Raw genomic sequence first — 17,390 nt, forward strand, 5'->3', positions numbered from 1 at the left:
ACACGCCCTATAAGTTATCTCGCGTATTCTTAAGTGCGCTGTTTTGAAAAAAAAATCACAAAATATAAAACAGACCACATCTTTTACTGGTTCGGTTCCGGTTCGGGTCCAACGCCAAACAAAATATGGGCTTCAACTCCGGTTCGGGTTTTTAGAAAATCGTAATTAGCGGTTCGGGTTCGGTTCGGGTTTAATGAAATTAACCGCTCAAACCGGTTCGCGGGTTCGGGTTCAGTTCCGGTTCGACTACCTGCTTGGCCGTCCTTTTTTAGTTTGTTTGCGAATGAATTACTGATCTTATGTCGGGAGTAGCCTAGGCAAAACAATATGCCAAAAGCGATAAACCCTAAAAATAATACTGACTAGTGCAATGTTAGTTATTGTGCAGTTTAAAAGATTATGCGTGAAACATCAGGCGGAATACAAATTTGTGCTTTAGTTGTGTTTGAAAGATGTCTGCCTATTTTCGACGAAATCAATCTGAAATGTTATGCCGAAACCAAAGGCACCACTTTAGGCATTTTACCCAAAGCCTGATATGTCGCTTTTTTGTTATTTTTCGAAATTTTCTAAATCAAATTTAGAAATTGATGACACCAATCGAAGATGGCTAAATTGAAGGGAGTACCGATGTTTTTCCTATTATCTCATATTCTTCTGAGAATTGTTTGTGTAGATGAAGCGTTGTTTTTTTTGCGTTATTCCCTTTGCGTCACCAAAATCAACAGGTTGTGAAAATACTTTATTGCGTTAGTTGACATAGTAATTGCGCGTTTTCCATAAGTGTGCGAATAAAAGCAAACAAATTGTAACAGAAATACACCTGTGGGAAAACGTACAGATGGCATCATAATGACATCGACACACACCCAGCTATTGTGTCCTACAAAACTATAGGCAACGGTCGTACGAAAAACTAAGACAATTTTGCATCACGACTGCTGAGCGCTTTTAGCACACTGGTAGGATTTATTTACCTTGTAACATTTTGTTCATATTTTTGTAGTAAATTTAAGAGAACAATGAAGTTGTTAGTGTTGTTGGTCTGCGTTGGTGTCGCCGTGGCAGTGGACGAGCTTGCAACCGGTAAGATGCCTCTTTATTAAATAGAAAAACTATTTTGCTACTCTGTAATTGGTAACAGTGATCACCAAACTGATTATTCGTTTGTTGTATTTTGTATACTTATAATAACTTATAATACCTGCCACATAACGCCTTATAACATGGTGTAACTGCAGCGCCATTAATAATGATCCACCAATTGTGCCATCCACTATGTTGCGCTCCATAACGTTTTAACGTTACGCAGCTATTTCAGGCATGGTGATTGTTCAGTGCAATTGTGTCGCTATATGTCTTTCACCAAACGAAATGAACTTAACTCAATTCATGAGTTCAAACCTTGCGAAATGAAATTAACTATAATACTTTCACGAAAGTTGTCTGAAGTGTTTAAAATTGGTTTAATAAATTCGACAACAATACTGAAGCTGTAATTTTATGTTTTTTATTTGTTGTTATATGGGTTTCGAACAAAAAAAGACTTAGTATACCTCATATCAGTTCTATGGGTCGACAAATGATCTTTTGTTATGTCAGGTGACGGCTTGTGCAGTGTTTGCCAGCAGGTAAACGGAGTTGGCACATGTTGCAGTGGTAACGTACAATGCGTGGCAGTTGTACCCAGTCCATTGTCATGTGACGAAACTGGACCAACCAGAGAAGACGAAACTCCCGCATTTGTTGAGTTTTCAAGTAAGTCTACGGCTCCAAAGCTCAAAATCATAGAATCCCTATAGTTAATTACCACTACAATGGTGGGATTCAGCCGGTTCGCACCGGTTTTATAGAACCGTCTAACGAAATTTTATGGGATCAGCGAACTAGTTAGCATTTCTGGTTACTGTCAGTGGACTTCTTCTAACAGAACCGACTGAAAAATACAACTTTTGTGATAGAAACTGCCGACCAAAATTTGATTCCCACTACTGCCTACAATGATACGGTTATGATAACAATTTGATGTTATTCAAACGCTTCTTTTTTTAACAAAAATTTATGTTTCACATCAGTAAACGTTGTAAATTGGCATGAACTTTTTTTAGATGCTCTTTATGAGAGAGGCACTTCCGATTTGTGTTCCATCTGCTGTGGCCTAAACTCGGATGCAACAAGCTGCTGCTCTGGCGCTAAATATTGCAGTTGTACCAAGAGCTATGCTCCATCCTGTGTTTAAACAAACGCCTCAATGATTTTGTCTAATAATTATTTGTAAAAATAATTAGCAGTCCATTACTCTCCTGAATTTAATAATTGGTTTTGGGTTTCGTAAGTGAATACCAATAGTTCTCGGAAATAATTGTTTTTTTTAAATATTCCTGTTTAATTGGAGTTTTAATTTCGCTAAAAATAAAATTTTAAAGCACATTTCTGAGTTGTTATAAAACGGAAAAGTGCAAATAAGTGTTTTATTTTATCAACTTGAAAGCAACAAAAAAGCTTAAAAACGAATAGATGAAAACAGTGCCTAAAAGCGTGGGAAAATTGACAGCTTTTTAGATATTACGTCACGAAAGCACGTGATAATACGTCATACATTTTTGTTTGACTTGACGTACAATGGGTACACAAAGTTCAAGAGGCATGAAATGAGTGCAACAAAGGCTCCAGCTGCATTCGTTTAAAAGACGTCGTCAATAATATTGTGTTTTTTGTTACAATTTCAAACAAAGGGATAATTTGCAACACTTTAAAAGTAAATGTTTCAAAATATTGTAGGTCGATTACGTGGCAGTAAAAACAATCATCTGTTAACAAGATGTATTATAGAACTCATAAAAAATGAAAGCATTTTAAAGTTGGCTAGGACATCTCCTATTTGCAAATGGCATAGGTACTGTTGACTAAACTATACAAACAGTGTGTTCAACATTACAAATCGGTTACTTTCTCGTGAGGTTGTATCGTCAGTGCCACATAATTTGCACGAATCTTCGCGCGCCAGTGGGACTGTACTGTCTGTGCCCTCTCTGTCAAAAACTTAGCGTTAGGAGGACAGGCTGCTTGGGAATTTCGGAACAACCGAAAGAGTGTCGTTTATACAATCGGGTACTGCGCGTTCGATAAGCAGAGATTGGTTATCGTGAAGGAACACTACCACGTCTGTGTTTTCCGTTTCTACCGCAAGTCTGACCTTAGACTGCGAGAAAGCTTCATTTGCGCTTGAGGCTGTAGCGGGTATACACAGGTAATGCCGGGCTAGTTGGGCTAAAATTGGGAACGCGGCCTCTTTGGTTCTCCACCACTCTAGTGGGTCAGTGCACTTATCAGAGGTGATGCCAGATTTGAAATATCTCGCAACTTCTTCGTTGATTTCAGTGCCTTCATCGTCAGAAGAGTCTGACCAAATACAGCTATCGCTTGATTCTAGACCAAGAAGATTTCCAAGCATACTGCCATCTGCCGGCGATGTGTGATGATTTTGAGTAGATGAGGACGAATATGGAGCGCATAGATCAGATACCGTTTCATGTACGGCATTTTTTTCATCGCGTTTTAGATGTTTAAGTTTGTAGAAACGTGGATCAAGGGCCGCGGCAATATTTATCCAATCACACCCGTCAAAACTGCTCAGCTCCAATAGGCGTTCATGAAGAGAAGCACGTACATTTTCTACACACTTGAAATTGAGCGTGGATTCTGTATTTTCGTTGCTGCTTAGGCTTGGTTGGTTTTGGGGACGTGTTAACCGTTCAAGTCCAGAAACCAGCAAAGGACATGCAGCTATTGGGGGATGACGCTCTTTGCTTAGAAATTCAGTCATAGCCCAAAAAGGCCTCAGTAATTCTAGAAGTTCACCTAGAATGGACCAACAGTGGTCTGGAAGATCATAGTCCACTGTAGATGAAAAACTGAGCGCTTCTAGCGATGTCGAGTAGTTGTCAATAATAGATGTTAGTTCGTCTTTGTGACTAATCAAGCACTCCAACAGAGCATAAACTCCAGGCCATCTGTCGCAAGACGTCGGTGCTTGCTTATCGCTTTGTTGCATCACCTTCAATATCCGGGTAAAATCATCTTTGGTTTTAATGAAACTAAGCATCTTTTTGGCGGATTTTAAGGATGCAGCCACTTCTTGATTGTTCATTAACGCCCCGCTAACTAGCTGTTCCAGTTTATGTGCAATACAGGTAAGAGGTTTTGGGCATAAACCGTCCAAGGTTTCTAAGCTTAGTTGTTTGCAATCGTCCACGTAAGCGATCACTGACGATTTGGGGATGTTATAATGCGAGAGGGCGGCGGTTATTAAAGCACTAATGTCTGCACTATCTGGGGTCACGCAATGAGTTTCCAAGGTAAAATACATCCTTTCCCATGATCCTGAGATATAGTGAATACCAATGGTTACAAACCACTCGCCGTAAACACTTTGACGGAACCGACAAGCGACTGCAAACCGGGTATCCTTCTCCACAGCGTCGCTGGTCTTGTATAACAGCTTACTTTTGGCGCCAAAGTACTTTAACTTGAGGAATTCCCGCATTTCCTGTTCACCCGGGAATTCATTGACAGGATTGAGGGAAAGTACCAAATCCCGCAAGCCAGGATCCGAAATGAAACTAACTGGCCTTTGGTCTGCGATAATTGGTCGCGAAAGTTTCTCAAATAGGCTATTGTCTAGTTTGAACACGAAAGTCGACGAGTCAGCAGTAACTAATGCACTGGATGTAGCAGTCGTTGAGGGCAAACAGTCCTGAGCGACTGGAAATTGAAAATCGCTTGTGACTGTGATGCTGTTGTCGTGTGGTGGATCTTGTTCCAGCTTCATTCTTTTGTACGGTGGCATTGCCGATACAGAGAAGAGAGTGGCTTCTCTATGGGAAAAAAGGCGCAGTTAGTGGGATATCCTGTTTGCCTAATAATAATGCCTAGCGGGTCTCGTCCAGGGAAATTTACAAGCGCACTAAAATAAACCCATTTAACCGCCGCCTTTTAACCTTATTGGATTTTTACTGGAAATTTTCTTCAAACACAATATAATTTTGACTTTGATTTCTTTCCCAGAATAAAAAAAAACTCATTTTTCTTAAAAGTTAGTGCAATTATAAAAAACAGTGGCACATAAACAGGACCCATTTGAGCACGCCTTAATTATTATCTTGTTACTAAGTAAATATATTAGGCATGGCATGTTCTGGAAAGGGTTATATAAACGGAATAAATCAATGGCAGTGTTTAAATACTTTAACCATAGGTCGTACCACAAGCAGGATACCATATTGGCCACGAGAATAAAGCTTTCAAAGAGACACATCGGCTTATACATACGCTTGTTAACAACCGGTTCGCGGCGGTTAATAAATTTCCAAGAACGAGCTTGAGTGAACCGGCGCGAACAAACTGAATTTTACAACTGGCTAAAGGTTTGACACAAGTATTTCAGATTACTGGCATTGGTTGTGGTTCAACTATTCCGAAACATACATTTTGTGTACAGATACAATTGTTTTTGGTATCATAGTATACTTATACGCCTGTGCCATATAATATTTTTAAAATATATAAGCTTCAGCGGAAAAAATACTTTAAATGACCCTTATATTAAGAAACAAAACAAAATTAAACCCCGTTAAATACCCAGTAGGCCAGTACCACTAACAAGCTGTTCGGACACAGCGGATGGTGTAATGACGCGTTAACGAAGCGAAGCTAGTCACAAAGCGCACCAGCACGCTGCCAAAAGATGTTTCATTTTGCCTGCCAGGCAAATACAATGGGTTTCAGAACAAATGCGGCAATTTTTTATTATACTCGCAAAAGCTGTTTACAATGGAGGCAAAAATACAGCAGCTTAATTACCTTGGTACTCCATGTGCAGCCACCATTCCTGGCCATAAATGGGAGTGCTTATACTTGAGGTGTTTGATGAGGCTGCCAGTACTGCTGCAGTAGGTAAGCTTCGTTTGACAAACCTGACAAACTACCTGATTTTCGCCATCCGGTTGAGAAAAATGATCCCATACAATCGAAGTTTTACCACGCGGCATGATTCTAGACCCGTGACTGACTTTCAGCAGTTACAAAACCGGTTACGCAAGGTCAATACAGTAGACTAGCTACCAGCACAGCACTAAAATGTCTATGCGGCGCTTTCGAAGCAACCGAATCGAATGTTCTGTCTGGCTGGCCTATTTACCGCCTGACGTCATGCGGAAACGGGTGTGTGCGTGCACTCAAGTGCCAACGGCCAGTTAAAAATCCGATTACTATTCCACTGGTAACTGAGTTTGTAAAGCTATTATCCGAATCTCAATGAGCACAGTATTTTACTGGAACTATGCTGGTATAGTTTTCGCACTAACATATATCAAAATGTTTGTGTTTTATTGACTTTCATGCCATTCTGTCAGTCATTGTGTGTCATAAGGAAACACAAAACCCATTGTACTAGAACAAACGTATAGTCAGAAAATGCATTATTCATCACACACAGGGCCTATAAAAACGTACCACAATTATAAAGTCCAATTTTAGTGTTATCTGCAATACGTGTTTCAATTTTTGCGATGGATGTCCAGATTTGAATAGTTCTAATTAGTAATCAAACTTGCCTTAAATCAAAAACTGTAGTGTTAAGAATATATGTTTCAAGAGTGCAATTACATGGTCTACTTGCTTGGGCAATATGCGCCAACCGCCATGTTCTTATTTTCGTAGGTGACTAGAATCGAAAACATTGCCGTTTTGTTTGAAGTAAATAAATCTTTATTTTGTGGTAATGTGTTTAGGTGCTGGTAGCAGTTTGTTCGATTATCGATTTATTATTGTAAAAACAAACTCAGGTTTTTAATTTGTGTAAAACCGGTATCGTTTCTCCACTGTTTTTTTGTTACTTTAGTCTGATTTAATTACGTTTGTTGGACTTCACCGTGCTGTGTTTCGTTCCGTACGTTCGGAGCTAGTTTTGCGATGTGCAGTCAGATTCAATAGTAAGAAATCTACGTATTCACGATTAAATTAAGTTCGATTTTTTGCCTGGTGAGGTGACATAAAAAAAGCTTTTTGGTACTGTTACGAAAATTAACGTCCGTTTTGTGATAGTTCTTTAAACCGCTGATAGTGCAAATTACATCAAAACCATATGAAAGCCCAAATTGTTTACAGTTCGTCGTTCCAGCTACTTTAGAAGGATTTTGCATTTGAATTTTTAACCGCGGGTAGTTAAAGGCATGCTTATTATAATGCTGTTTAAAACGAACCATTTTTAACTCCAAATTTATTTTATTTTTTAAAATTTCCAATGTTTTTTAAACACACTTGGCCATCAACGTCCAGTGTTTACGAGCTGTGGTCAATAGTCCGTGACGATAAGCTGTAACTAGTGACTCGTGACGAACCGAAGCGATTGTCAATCAGGAAACTGTGTTGTTGAAAACGATAGGATTCCTCGAATCTGTTTCACTATTCTGCCAACTATCCGAAACATTAATGCACTCTTCTCATTGATAAAGATATATTCTGTGTTTGCCCGCCAGAATGACGCAAATTGATGCCCGTGAACTAATGGAGAGGCTTACTCTTGGGTTGCCTACGACTTTAGGTATTGTATATTTTGTATTTATTTCGGTAATAATATCCTAGAAGTACTGTTTTTCCCTGTAATCCATTGACATCAGCCAACTTGGCAACGGTTAAGTTTCCAAAAAATTTACATATATGTTTAAAATGTAATAATATTGTGTGGTTACGTACTTAAAAATAAATGCATTCCGGAAAAAAAGAAAATCTATAAAAAAGTGTTTCTGTTTGTCTTCTATACAATTTGTGTGTTCAAGCTTAACTTGTTTAAACTTATATTTTTATATCTAAGAGTTTTGTCTAGTGTATTGCAATATTGTTCAATGTTGTAACTTTAAACCCTGTTTTAGAATTTGATGACCTGTATTAGTTGTTGTTTGTTAAGGAGTGACACTTAAGTACATGTTTGTCAATAAAATGTACATAACTTAGTTGGTAATGTATCATTTGATTTTATGTTATGTTTAGAAAAGCGACCAGGCATCTGTGATGTGAGATTTTCTGATTATTCTCCTACTCCAAGACATACACTAGTGTCATGGGAACAGAGAAATACTTGTATGCTGCCAGATGATCTCAAAAACTTTTACCTCACCACAGATGGAATGTTACTGACATGGAAAGTCAAAATTGGAGGTACAACATAAGTATGTAACACATAAGTTTATGTGCAATGTGTAAGAAGTTTCTAGCTAACCCCAGCAAAATTGTTGTAACCTGCTGCATTACCTTTTGAACATTGTGTGTCAATTTACTTTGTGTCAAAATAATAATGGTATAATGTGTAAACATTTTTTTGTGTAATAACTTAGCTGATCGGAATCGTAACCAGAAGGCAGATGTACAGGTTGAGTTTGACAATGACATTATCACAAATGCAAAACAAGCGTTGCAATAGCTAAAATTTTATCAAATATTTCTTGAATACAATCTTCTGAATCACTTGGCCTGCCATACATTTATTATCACTTCGAAATCCAACCTTATAGAATTATTAAGTCCTTTATGGAGATTTAGTATGATATTAATCTACCCTATGTTTTGTACAAAACCAGCTTTATGATTTTCTTTTTTTTGGAGTGCCTCGTTTTATAGAGCTATCATACATAGCATTTTTTGTTATGGGGCTATTGCTGGGATAAGCCCTTAAAAATGTACTTCATCATTTTATTGTGACATGATAAAACAGTCTGAGTACTTTATTTTGCAGACAATGAATTTCCACTTGGAAGATTGGAAATCAATCCAATAGCTGATCTAGCAAAGTTAAGTACAACTGGATCAACTTCTTCAGCATCAAGTAGCATTTCATTAGCAGATGTCGACTATAACAGTGACTCAGAGGACGAAAGCAATGGTAGATTTTTTAAGACATTCTTGTTTGTGAAAAAATTACATATTCCATTGCAAAACTTAAGATCAATCACATGGACATCCCCACTTTGATGGAAGAAGTCGCATATTTGAACTTGATTCTTGTAATGGGTTTGGAAAAGTGTGCCTGGTATATATCAAGGCAACTCCAGGTATTTAACTGAGGCAAACTATATGTTAGAGTCCAAAATATATATATATATACATTTTACTAAAGTAATATTTCTTCAGTCGGCAGTCTTTTAGGTTTGGAAATGTGTACATAGTTTCATTTGACAAATTATTTTTGTGTATCGTTAAGTGTAGCAATGTAACTCTTTGTTAAAGCACAAAATTAATACAACACCTTACCAAAAAAAGTTCAAATTTATTGTGCAAGATTTGTATGAAAAAGATGTAAAACTTCTCCAAAATTAATTTTTAGGCATGCCTGCACAAAACACTGAAATATGGTTCTTGGACAGAGCTCTTAACTGGTCTTTTTTGGCAAAAGACTTCACTACTTATTACAGATTAATGTTGGTGCATATTGGTTTGCCACAGTGGCAGTATGCTTTTACCCCAATTGGTTTGAGTCCCAAAGTAAAGGTATAAAATCAGCATTATTAACAAGTGTTTGTGTCGTGTTTGCTGTATTTTTCATGTTTTGGCATTGCAGCAATGGTTTAGCATGTATGCTCCTATTCGTTTAAAAATTAATGAAGATCTTATGGAATCAAGTGATTCTACAAACACTTTAGGTTAGTAGTTATTTATGCATATAATTCAGCTAATTTTTATTCACTATCTTTAAAAGTCATAACCAACTTTGCAGATGTGCCAATTGTCAAAGTTGATTGGCAGCGAGTTTTTAAAGGAAAACTTCCTGAAAAACTGACCAAGGGAAAGGGTCAGGGTGCTGGTGGCCAAGGAACATCAAAGAAAAAGCAACCAGTTAACCCGAGTATCATGGCTTCAAAGTAGGTTACCATACCAATAGTGTGACATTAAGCCTTATGATAGAAATTAACCAGTTACTACCAACTAGGCTTAATTTGTAATTTTGTGATACACCGAAATTTAATAATTTATGTATTTGAAACCAGTGGTGGGATTCAAATTTTTTCAGCCGGTTCTATCACAAAAGTCATATTTTTCAGCCGGTTGTGTTACAAAAAGTCCATTGACAGTAATCAGTGATTCTAACCCAGTGGTTCTTAACCAGGGAGGCACGCCCCCCTAGGGGGGCGCCAGACATTTCCAAGGGGGGCGTGAGCCAAAAGTTGAACAAACAAATTTATTTAACTTTGGACTCACCTCCCCCTAAAATTAACTTGGCAAGTGTGTATTGTTTGCGAGCACAAACGTTTTTAAAAAGAAAAAAATGATGATGCAATAGCTTATAGCAGGGGTGGCCAACCCGCGGCTCGCGAGCCGCATGCGGCTCTTTGCCTAGTTATATGCGGCTCTTACGTTGTTGTGGAAGTTTGGGGTCACTGCAGATTTTTTGGTTAGTTTGTGGCTATGACATTTTGCTTTTAAACAAACTTACTATCGGTATGGCCACAAACCTTGCCTTGAAACTGCAACCTTATTAGGTAAATGGCTTGATTGTGATGGCACATATTCAATTGTTGAACAATGAATGATTCCTCATTGTTTCGTACAATGCAAACAAGGCACAAAGCAACAGCAATATTTACAACAACGTGTTCCAAAATTAATAATGTTTCAATCCGTTGTTTTTCGGGTTATGGCCAACGTTATTTTATGGGCAGTCTGTCTCTTGGTTGTGGGTTTGAGTTGAGCGATTGTTGGTGTTGAATGCATTAGTGACGTCGCAATGAATTTAGTTTCACCACCTTGCATTTTTGTAAAACTCGACGCCTACTTTGGGGCTCGTGCGCGTTAGATGAAAGTACCGCTAAGTTCAAAGCAGGGAAAATCTTTTAAGTACCGGTAAGCAATTTTTGTCAAGTTTGCCTTCAAAATGGCAGAGAAAAAAAGATTTCAGTACCTCACCAGACATGAATCTCACCGTCCGTTACTGATAGTAAGAGAAAAAAAGAAAATTTTAATTTTTTTGTTTGTTTGTGGGATTCGTTAAAATTAAAGAGATTGTGTGTAAGACAGTGCAAATCATTCATTGTTAAAAATGACTGGCCCGTGGTCTGTACAAGTCAAATTGTGTCATTATTATGTTTGTGTGCGACATTTAGAATAAATCTGGCCAGTGGCGTATCCAAGGGGGGGGTTTTGGGGGTCCGGACCCCCCTTTTCAAAAAGTTGTGCGTAAATTAAATAGGCCAAAATCGTTCCGTTTACCATTTTGTGATAACAGGGAGTCGTTATCTCAAAGACGCATGCCTTCAATCTCTTGTATTCGCTTGTTATCTAATCGCTAATTGTGACGTAACAAGGGTTTAATAAGGAGGATTATGCGCTAACAATCGGAAAGTTACGTTCCGGCTAGGACGCTGGTAGCAGTTTCTTGCTAAGTGGTAACTGCACTAAGTGCAACATATCAAACTGTTTTTGCATTTGAACAATGTAAAAGTGTTAAAAACGTGTAATGTTGTGTTGCTTTGATCCGCCAAACACGTAATAGTTTGCAAAAACATTAGATCGATGTAAATCGAGTTATGTTATTAGGGTAATTTGTTACTTGTCAGGCACAATTTATGCCTTCTGCAGTTACCACCTTTAGTGCATTCGTGACTTTGCGCAACTTAACAGTAGGATTACCGCTTCAGAAAGAGATTTAGTTCTTTAGAAATTGGAGCCTGTTTTTTAGCAACGATTTTGATTACCTGACAGTCACGCTTATTTTGCAGCTGCAGTTTGGCTGAGTAAGCTAGGTAGCAGCGGCTAAATCAGAAAACTACAAAGCTTTCGCTAAATTTACCTGTTCTTCCTGTCAATTAGATGGGTAGAGAAACCGCCAATTTTGGAAAAAGTGCTTTGCCGCATAACGCGTCGTTTTGAACGACATGTGACGTCATAGTGACGTAATTAGGGATTTCCCCCAAAAAAATTGTTGGACCCCCCCCTTTAAAAATTTCTGGATACGCCCCTGAATCTGGCTAATACAGGTCGCTCATGTTGGCCAATGTTTATAATGTGGCTCTTTGTGGTAACACAATAACAAATGTGGCTCTTAGGCATTGGCCGGTTGGCCACCCCTGGCTTATAGCGTAACACAAATTTTGAATAATAACATACGTGGTAAAGTTTTTAGTTGATCAGTATAGAACAGGGGTCACCAAACTTTTTCACAGCGGGCCGGATAATTTTAATATTCACGCGCGAGAGCCGCATGGGTTACAAGCCCTGGCGCAGCCTTTCCCAAACTGGCACTCGTGAGGCGATTTTGACAAGACCGCAAAGGGTTCATGACCTCCCACGATCTTATTTGTATTCAGATTGTGCCGCTGTTTTTGTAAATGAAAAATATAAAAGTGTCACATACCAACTAATGCACGTTTATTCTACCACAAACAACTGAAAAGGCAATTGTTTGCACACAATTACTCTTCTTTGCTTTTGTCTGTGGTGTAACAAACTGCTTTTGGATGATACTTATGCCTTGTAATCTTGTTAGACTCGGTAAAATTATTACTAAACTGTTTTGAATGTTTGCACAATCTTTAACGCCCCCGGGCCATAATTAGGTGATCCCTGGTTTACAACAAACTTCTGTTAGTTCCATTGCTGCATGTGTTCGAACAAACTCTCGTTTTTTGCCTGTTTTAGGGGGGCGTGAAGTGCCCGACAAACACCTTAGGGGGGCGTGGACAAAAAAAGGTTAAGAACCGCTGTTCTAACCGGTGCACTGATCTCATAAAATTTCGTGACACGGTTACAGAGAACCGGCTGAATCCCGCCACTGTTTGAAACCGTTAAAAGCCTTAATATTGTCAGAAAACATGCTTTTAGCTGCATGTGTGTGCTTGACATCTTGCTTTGCTTCATACCCTGTTTATACATAAACTAAGCATAAGTAACCTTAATTTTTTTTAATAGATCCATGACTGGAATGAGACATGGCAGATCAACGAAACCATGGACGTAGTTTATTTTCCTACATCACAATTTTGGTTTCAGTTCCAACACCCAAAAATGTGAAGATGTTGAGATGCTAGAAGCATTCACAGTCATTTTGGTTGTCTATGTTGGTGTAATATGCGTCTTTTATTCAAAGTGATATATTTTAGATATTCTTTATATTGCAAGTGGTCACTGTGAAACGGAGAAGTTTAGTGGAATATAATTAACCGTTTTTTTCTTGTTACTTTTAATACTGGACTTGACTGGCGTTGGCCACAATTACCAATGCTTGAACCCAGAGTTGTAAGTTGAACCGGGTTTGAGTTTGGGTTTTATCAAAAAACAGGCTTGATTTGGGCTGACTTTACACTCTTTTTTGTTTTTTTGAACAAATTTAACTAGCTCAGTAGCCAGTTACTGGACCTGACCTAATGTCAAACAGTCCTAAAACGCCTGCTTCAAGACCAATTGTCTATTATGTTTGTTGTCTTGATCTTTCCTGAGGCTTCAATGTATAGGCCAGTCAATCAAACTTTTGAGCCTAAACACGCTTCTCAAAAGAGATTCGGGTTTAGGCTTGTACTTTCGGGTTCCAGTTTCAGGCCCGTTTACAACCCTGCTTTGACCAGTTTTCGGTGTGCTGGATAAACGTCTTGATCAATACTATGCCTTGTGTAGCCAGACTTGTTGATAACGATGCCAATTCTTTTGTTATGCCGGCCGAGAAAAGTGTTATCCCCACACACAAGTTACAGAAAATCCCTTTAGTCCTACCGTTGAGTTGATGTAAAAACGCGTCTCGCCTTAACCAACAGATATACATATTTTTGTATGCTTGTGTGGTTCTTGCTCTAGCATTGCATCAACTTATCGGACCAAGTAAATTCAAGATTAGTTTTTTTAGTGGAAAGTGTGGAAGTTTTCACATAAATACAGTTTCCCTGCCTAAAAGCGCGAAATATGTAAACAAATCCAACCTAACATAACAGAAATACCGTAGTAAAACACGTGGAAAATGCCTAGTCAGCAACCTGTTGTTTGCAAGACAAGCGTTCCATTCGGTCATTTTTTCAGTTTTACGTAAGTGATGCGAAAACACAAAACATTCTTCCTTTAACAAAAAATATATATGGGCCCTATTATGTTTCGTAATTAAGTTATTGGTTTGTAACTTTTGCAAGTGGTTTATTGTCACAACGTTCGTAACGTAGCCACGCAAAATTCAAGAATATTTTTTCAGCCAAAATTTTAAAGCTTTTGCAGTTGTCAGTTGTCACTTAAAAACGGTTTCCCTACACAAAAACCGCGAAACTTGAATACGAATACTCAACGAAAATAGTTTAACATGCGGAAAACTCAGCAGTTTTGTTTACAGATCGCGAAGTATTGCGGATGTGCTCAATCTGTCATTTTCCAGTTTGCGGTAAGTGATGCGAAAGCCCAAACATATTGCACCGGGTAACATAGGCCTCCGATACCTTCACATGGCTGTTGCCTGGTGGCACACGAAAATTTTATTACTATGTGCATAGCCAACCATGTGGGCTAATTTGCCGTGCAGAGAACACGCATGGTAAAGCTATCAAAACTGGGTTTAACTGCTGCACAAACATATGTTATTATTTCAACTACACTCTTCTAGTCCAATTACATGATGGGTATGATAGCTTGTTGACATTTAAATTTTCTACCCTATATGCCCCTTTCAGCTTCCTTGTGGCTGTGTTATAATTTAATCACCCATACATTTTTTTAGAAACAGGCCAATACCTGAAAATCATGTTTTGACTAATTATAATACAAACACCTATTCTCAACTCCTGTTAAGTGACACTAAAAACATAATGCACCAGTTAGGAATCAATTTTATTTTTTTGCAAGAACGCAGCCTCACAAAATCAACACAACATGGCAACGAAAAAGGAACTTGTATTTATCATTGTAACACAAAACTGAAAGAGTCACTGTATATAACTATATCACAAAATAATCAGTGGGTTATAAATTATACATTCTACCTAGGACTGTATATATACACACTTTAATTCAATAAGGCCATGCATAAAACAGTTTTGAACTATAAGCTACTGAACAATAAGAAACGAATTTAAAACTTTACCCAAATGACAACCAAATAAATACAGTATACTGGACATTGCTGCCATGATCAAGAGAATCATGCAATAACCATGTTTTCTACTTTGAAACAAGTGCTTTCAGTCCTTTGGTACTCATAGATTTTGGTCGCTCCAGTGGAAGACCTAGTGCACGACTCCAAATCATCTGTGAGAGGCAGCCTAGCGCTCTTGAAACACCAAACAACACAGTGTAGTATTGCATCTCGGTCATTTTGTAATGTTGCAGAAGAACACCACTGTGAGCATCTACATTGGGCCATGGGTTCTTTGCCTTTCCTTGTTCAAGTAGGATGTCAGGAACAAGTTTGTACAGCTGGCCGACAAGCTTGAACATAGGGTCATCTGGAAGATGTTTAAGAGCAAATTCACGCTGGCATGTGTACCTTGGATCAGTTTTGCGCAACACAGCATGACCATAGCCGGGAACCACTCTACCACTTTTCAATGTATCCCAGATGTATTGGTGAAGGACCTTGTCTGTAACTTCTTTGCCACCAAGTTCTTCATACACTCCAGTGAGCCAAACAAGAACCTCCTGATTAGCAAGTCCATGAAGGGGGCCAGCAAGGCCATTCATTGCAGCAGCAACTGAAAGGTAGGGATCGCTCAAAGCACTACCAACCAAGTGAGATGTATGTGCACTAACATTGCCACCTTCATGATCGGAATGGATGACCAAATACAGCCTCATAAGCTCAATGAACTCTGGCTGGTTGTAACCCAACATGCTACAGAAATTCAGTGACCAATCAGCATTTGGATCAATTGTGCCATTGAAGGATCCATCTCTGTACAAATTGCAATAAATTTTTGCAGCAATAATTGGAATTTTAGCAATCAGATTCATGGAATCTTCATAGATGAGTTCCCAGTACTCTGCTTTGTTAACTCCTTTGGCATAAGCTTTAGCAAAAAGCGACTCAGTGTTAAGCGTGGTTAGAGCAGCGCTTAGCTGGGACATGGGGTGAACATTGCTTGGTAGTTGATCCAATAAATTAACAATGTGAGGTGGCAGGTCAGCCCGTTGTGCCCATTCTCGACTTAGAGCACTTACTTGCTCTTGTGTTGGAATTTCTCCTGTGCAAAGCAACCAAAATAAGCCCTCTGGAAGTGGCTCAGAACCATTGGGAGCTTTAGGTAAGAGCTTTTGGCATTCTGGAATACTGTAGCCCTGAAACCTAATTCCTTCTTCAGGGTCAAGAACAGATGTTTCCCAAACCATACCCTTGATGCCTCTCATTCCGCCATACATCATGTCAACACTTACATCACCAACCTTTGTACTGCCAAATTCTTTTCTGAAGTTCTTGATTTCATTTTGTTTCTCAGGAATTTGACGTGCAAGCACTTCTTTCAAATCAGTTGAGTTAGAAACATATCCCCTTGTTGCACTTACAACCGGCAAAGTACGCGATCCAACTGCTTTACTAACACTTGGTAGCAAATTGAAAATATATTTCTTCATGGTTCTTGCTGAAAATTATTTGTTTTAAGCAAACTACAACACAAAAACGCAAGCAGGGTGACAAACTGCAACAAACAGCTCCAATCCGAAAGACCAAAGGTTAACCTCGCTATTTCGAAAACGTAATGAAGGTGAACAATATCGATTCGATTTTTATCCATTACTTTGCAGTCCCCGAACTATTTTTTTGGTAAATTTTAAATTTTTGGGTTTAAAATAATTGTAAAAAGACACTGGCCATAATATTAAATTTGGAAGTGTGTGCTTTAAAAGTTTGTAATCCGGATAATTGTTTTTGCTCCATCACCTATCATCAATTAGTTATTTTACTTGAAATGAAAAATAAGAATACGAATATTTTGTTACAAGTGTGATGTTTACATTGCAAAGCAATCTGTATACTGACAAAAAATCAAACTTATGGCCAGCAATTTTTTGGTTAAAAAAGTTGTTTCCCTGGAAATGATACTTTTATCCTGTTTTAGTCGTTGTTTGGATAATGTTGGGTGATAAAGCCACATTGTACAATTAAGGATACGGTATTAATAATGTATGAGCATTTAAAAGCGATGTTAAAGCATTGGTCTCCTTCCAAAACTAGTGTTGATGTAATTCTGTGACATTTGACGAAAGGAAGTCTACCAACAGCTTCCTTTTCATAGGCACCTGCTGGATTGTCACGAATGGTGTTTAATGGTAATCTCTTTCAAAATGTGTCACGGTGATTTTGCAGTTGAGTGGTATGGATTAAAGAGTGTAGGTAGTAATGCAGGTTGACAAGATATTTGATTTGAAATTTTAACATG

The 17,390-nt window shown here is 38.3% G+C and overlaps 4 protein-coding genes across 4 annotated transcripts; 2 read left to right on the plus strand and 2 right to left on the minus strand.

Annotated features, from left to right (window-relative positions):
* The first annotated feature begins 1,006 nt into the window (after positions 1-1,006).
* LOC145233753 (uncharacterized) lies at positions 1,007-2,430 on the plus strand. Its single transcript, XM_080098528.1, has 3 exons — positions 1,007-1,086; positions 1,603-1,758; positions 2,109-2,430. Exons 1-3 carry the CDS (start codon positions 1,023-1,025, stop codon positions 2,237-2,239), a joined length of 351 nt encoding a protein of 116 aa, XP_079954654.1. The 5' UTR covers positions 1,007-1,022; the 3' UTR covers positions 2,240-2,430.
* Positions 2,431-2,457: 27 nt separating this feature from the next.
* On the minus strand, positions 2,458-6,226 carry LOC145233752 (E3 SUMO-protein ligase ZBED1-like). Its single transcript, XM_080098527.1, has 2 exons — positions 5,863-6,226; positions 2,458-4,877 (listed from the first exon to the last, which is right to left on the minus strand). Exons 1-2 carry the CDS (start codon positions 6,048-6,050, stop codon positions 3,050-3,052), a joined length of 2,016 nt encoding a protein of 671 aa, XP_079954653.1. The 5' UTR covers positions 6,051-6,226; the 3' UTR covers positions 2,458-3,049.
* A 1,122-nt stretch (positions 6,227-7,348) lies between these two features.
* Positions 7,349-13,348, plus strand: LOC145234760 (tubulin polyglutamylase complex subunit 2-like). The gene is made up of 8 exons (XM_080099483.1): positions 7,349-7,603; positions 8,050-8,217; positions 8,792-8,938; positions 9,000-9,107; positions 9,380-9,543; positions 9,614-9,695; positions 9,770-9,914; positions 12,958-13,348. The coding sequence occupies exons 1-8, from the start codon at positions 7,540-7,542 to the stop codon at positions 13,004-13,006; spliced, it is 927 nt and encodes a 308-aa protein (XP_079955609.1). The 5' UTR covers positions 7,349-7,539; the 3' UTR covers positions 13,007-13,348.
* Positions 13,349-14,823: 1,475 nt separating this feature from the next.
* Positions 14,824-16,712, minus strand: LOC145234758 (citrate synthase, mitochondrial-like). Its single transcript, XM_080099479.1, has one exon. It carries the CDS (start codon positions 16,582-16,584, stop codon positions 15,178-15,180), a length of 1,407 nt encoding a protein of 468 aa, XP_079955605.1. The 5' UTR covers positions 16,585-16,712; the 3' UTR covers positions 14,824-15,177.
* Positions 16,713-17,390: the final 678 nt, after the last annotated feature.

This window comes from Phallusia mammillata, chromosome 6 (genome assembly GCF_965637545.1).
Source record: "Phallusia mammillata chromosome 6, kaPhaMamm4.hap1.1, whole genome shotgun sequence".
In the NCBI taxonomy this organism is placed as follows: domain Eukaryota; kingdom Metazoa; phylum Chordata; class Ascidiacea; order Phlebobranchia; family Ascidiidae; genus Phallusia; species Phallusia mammillata.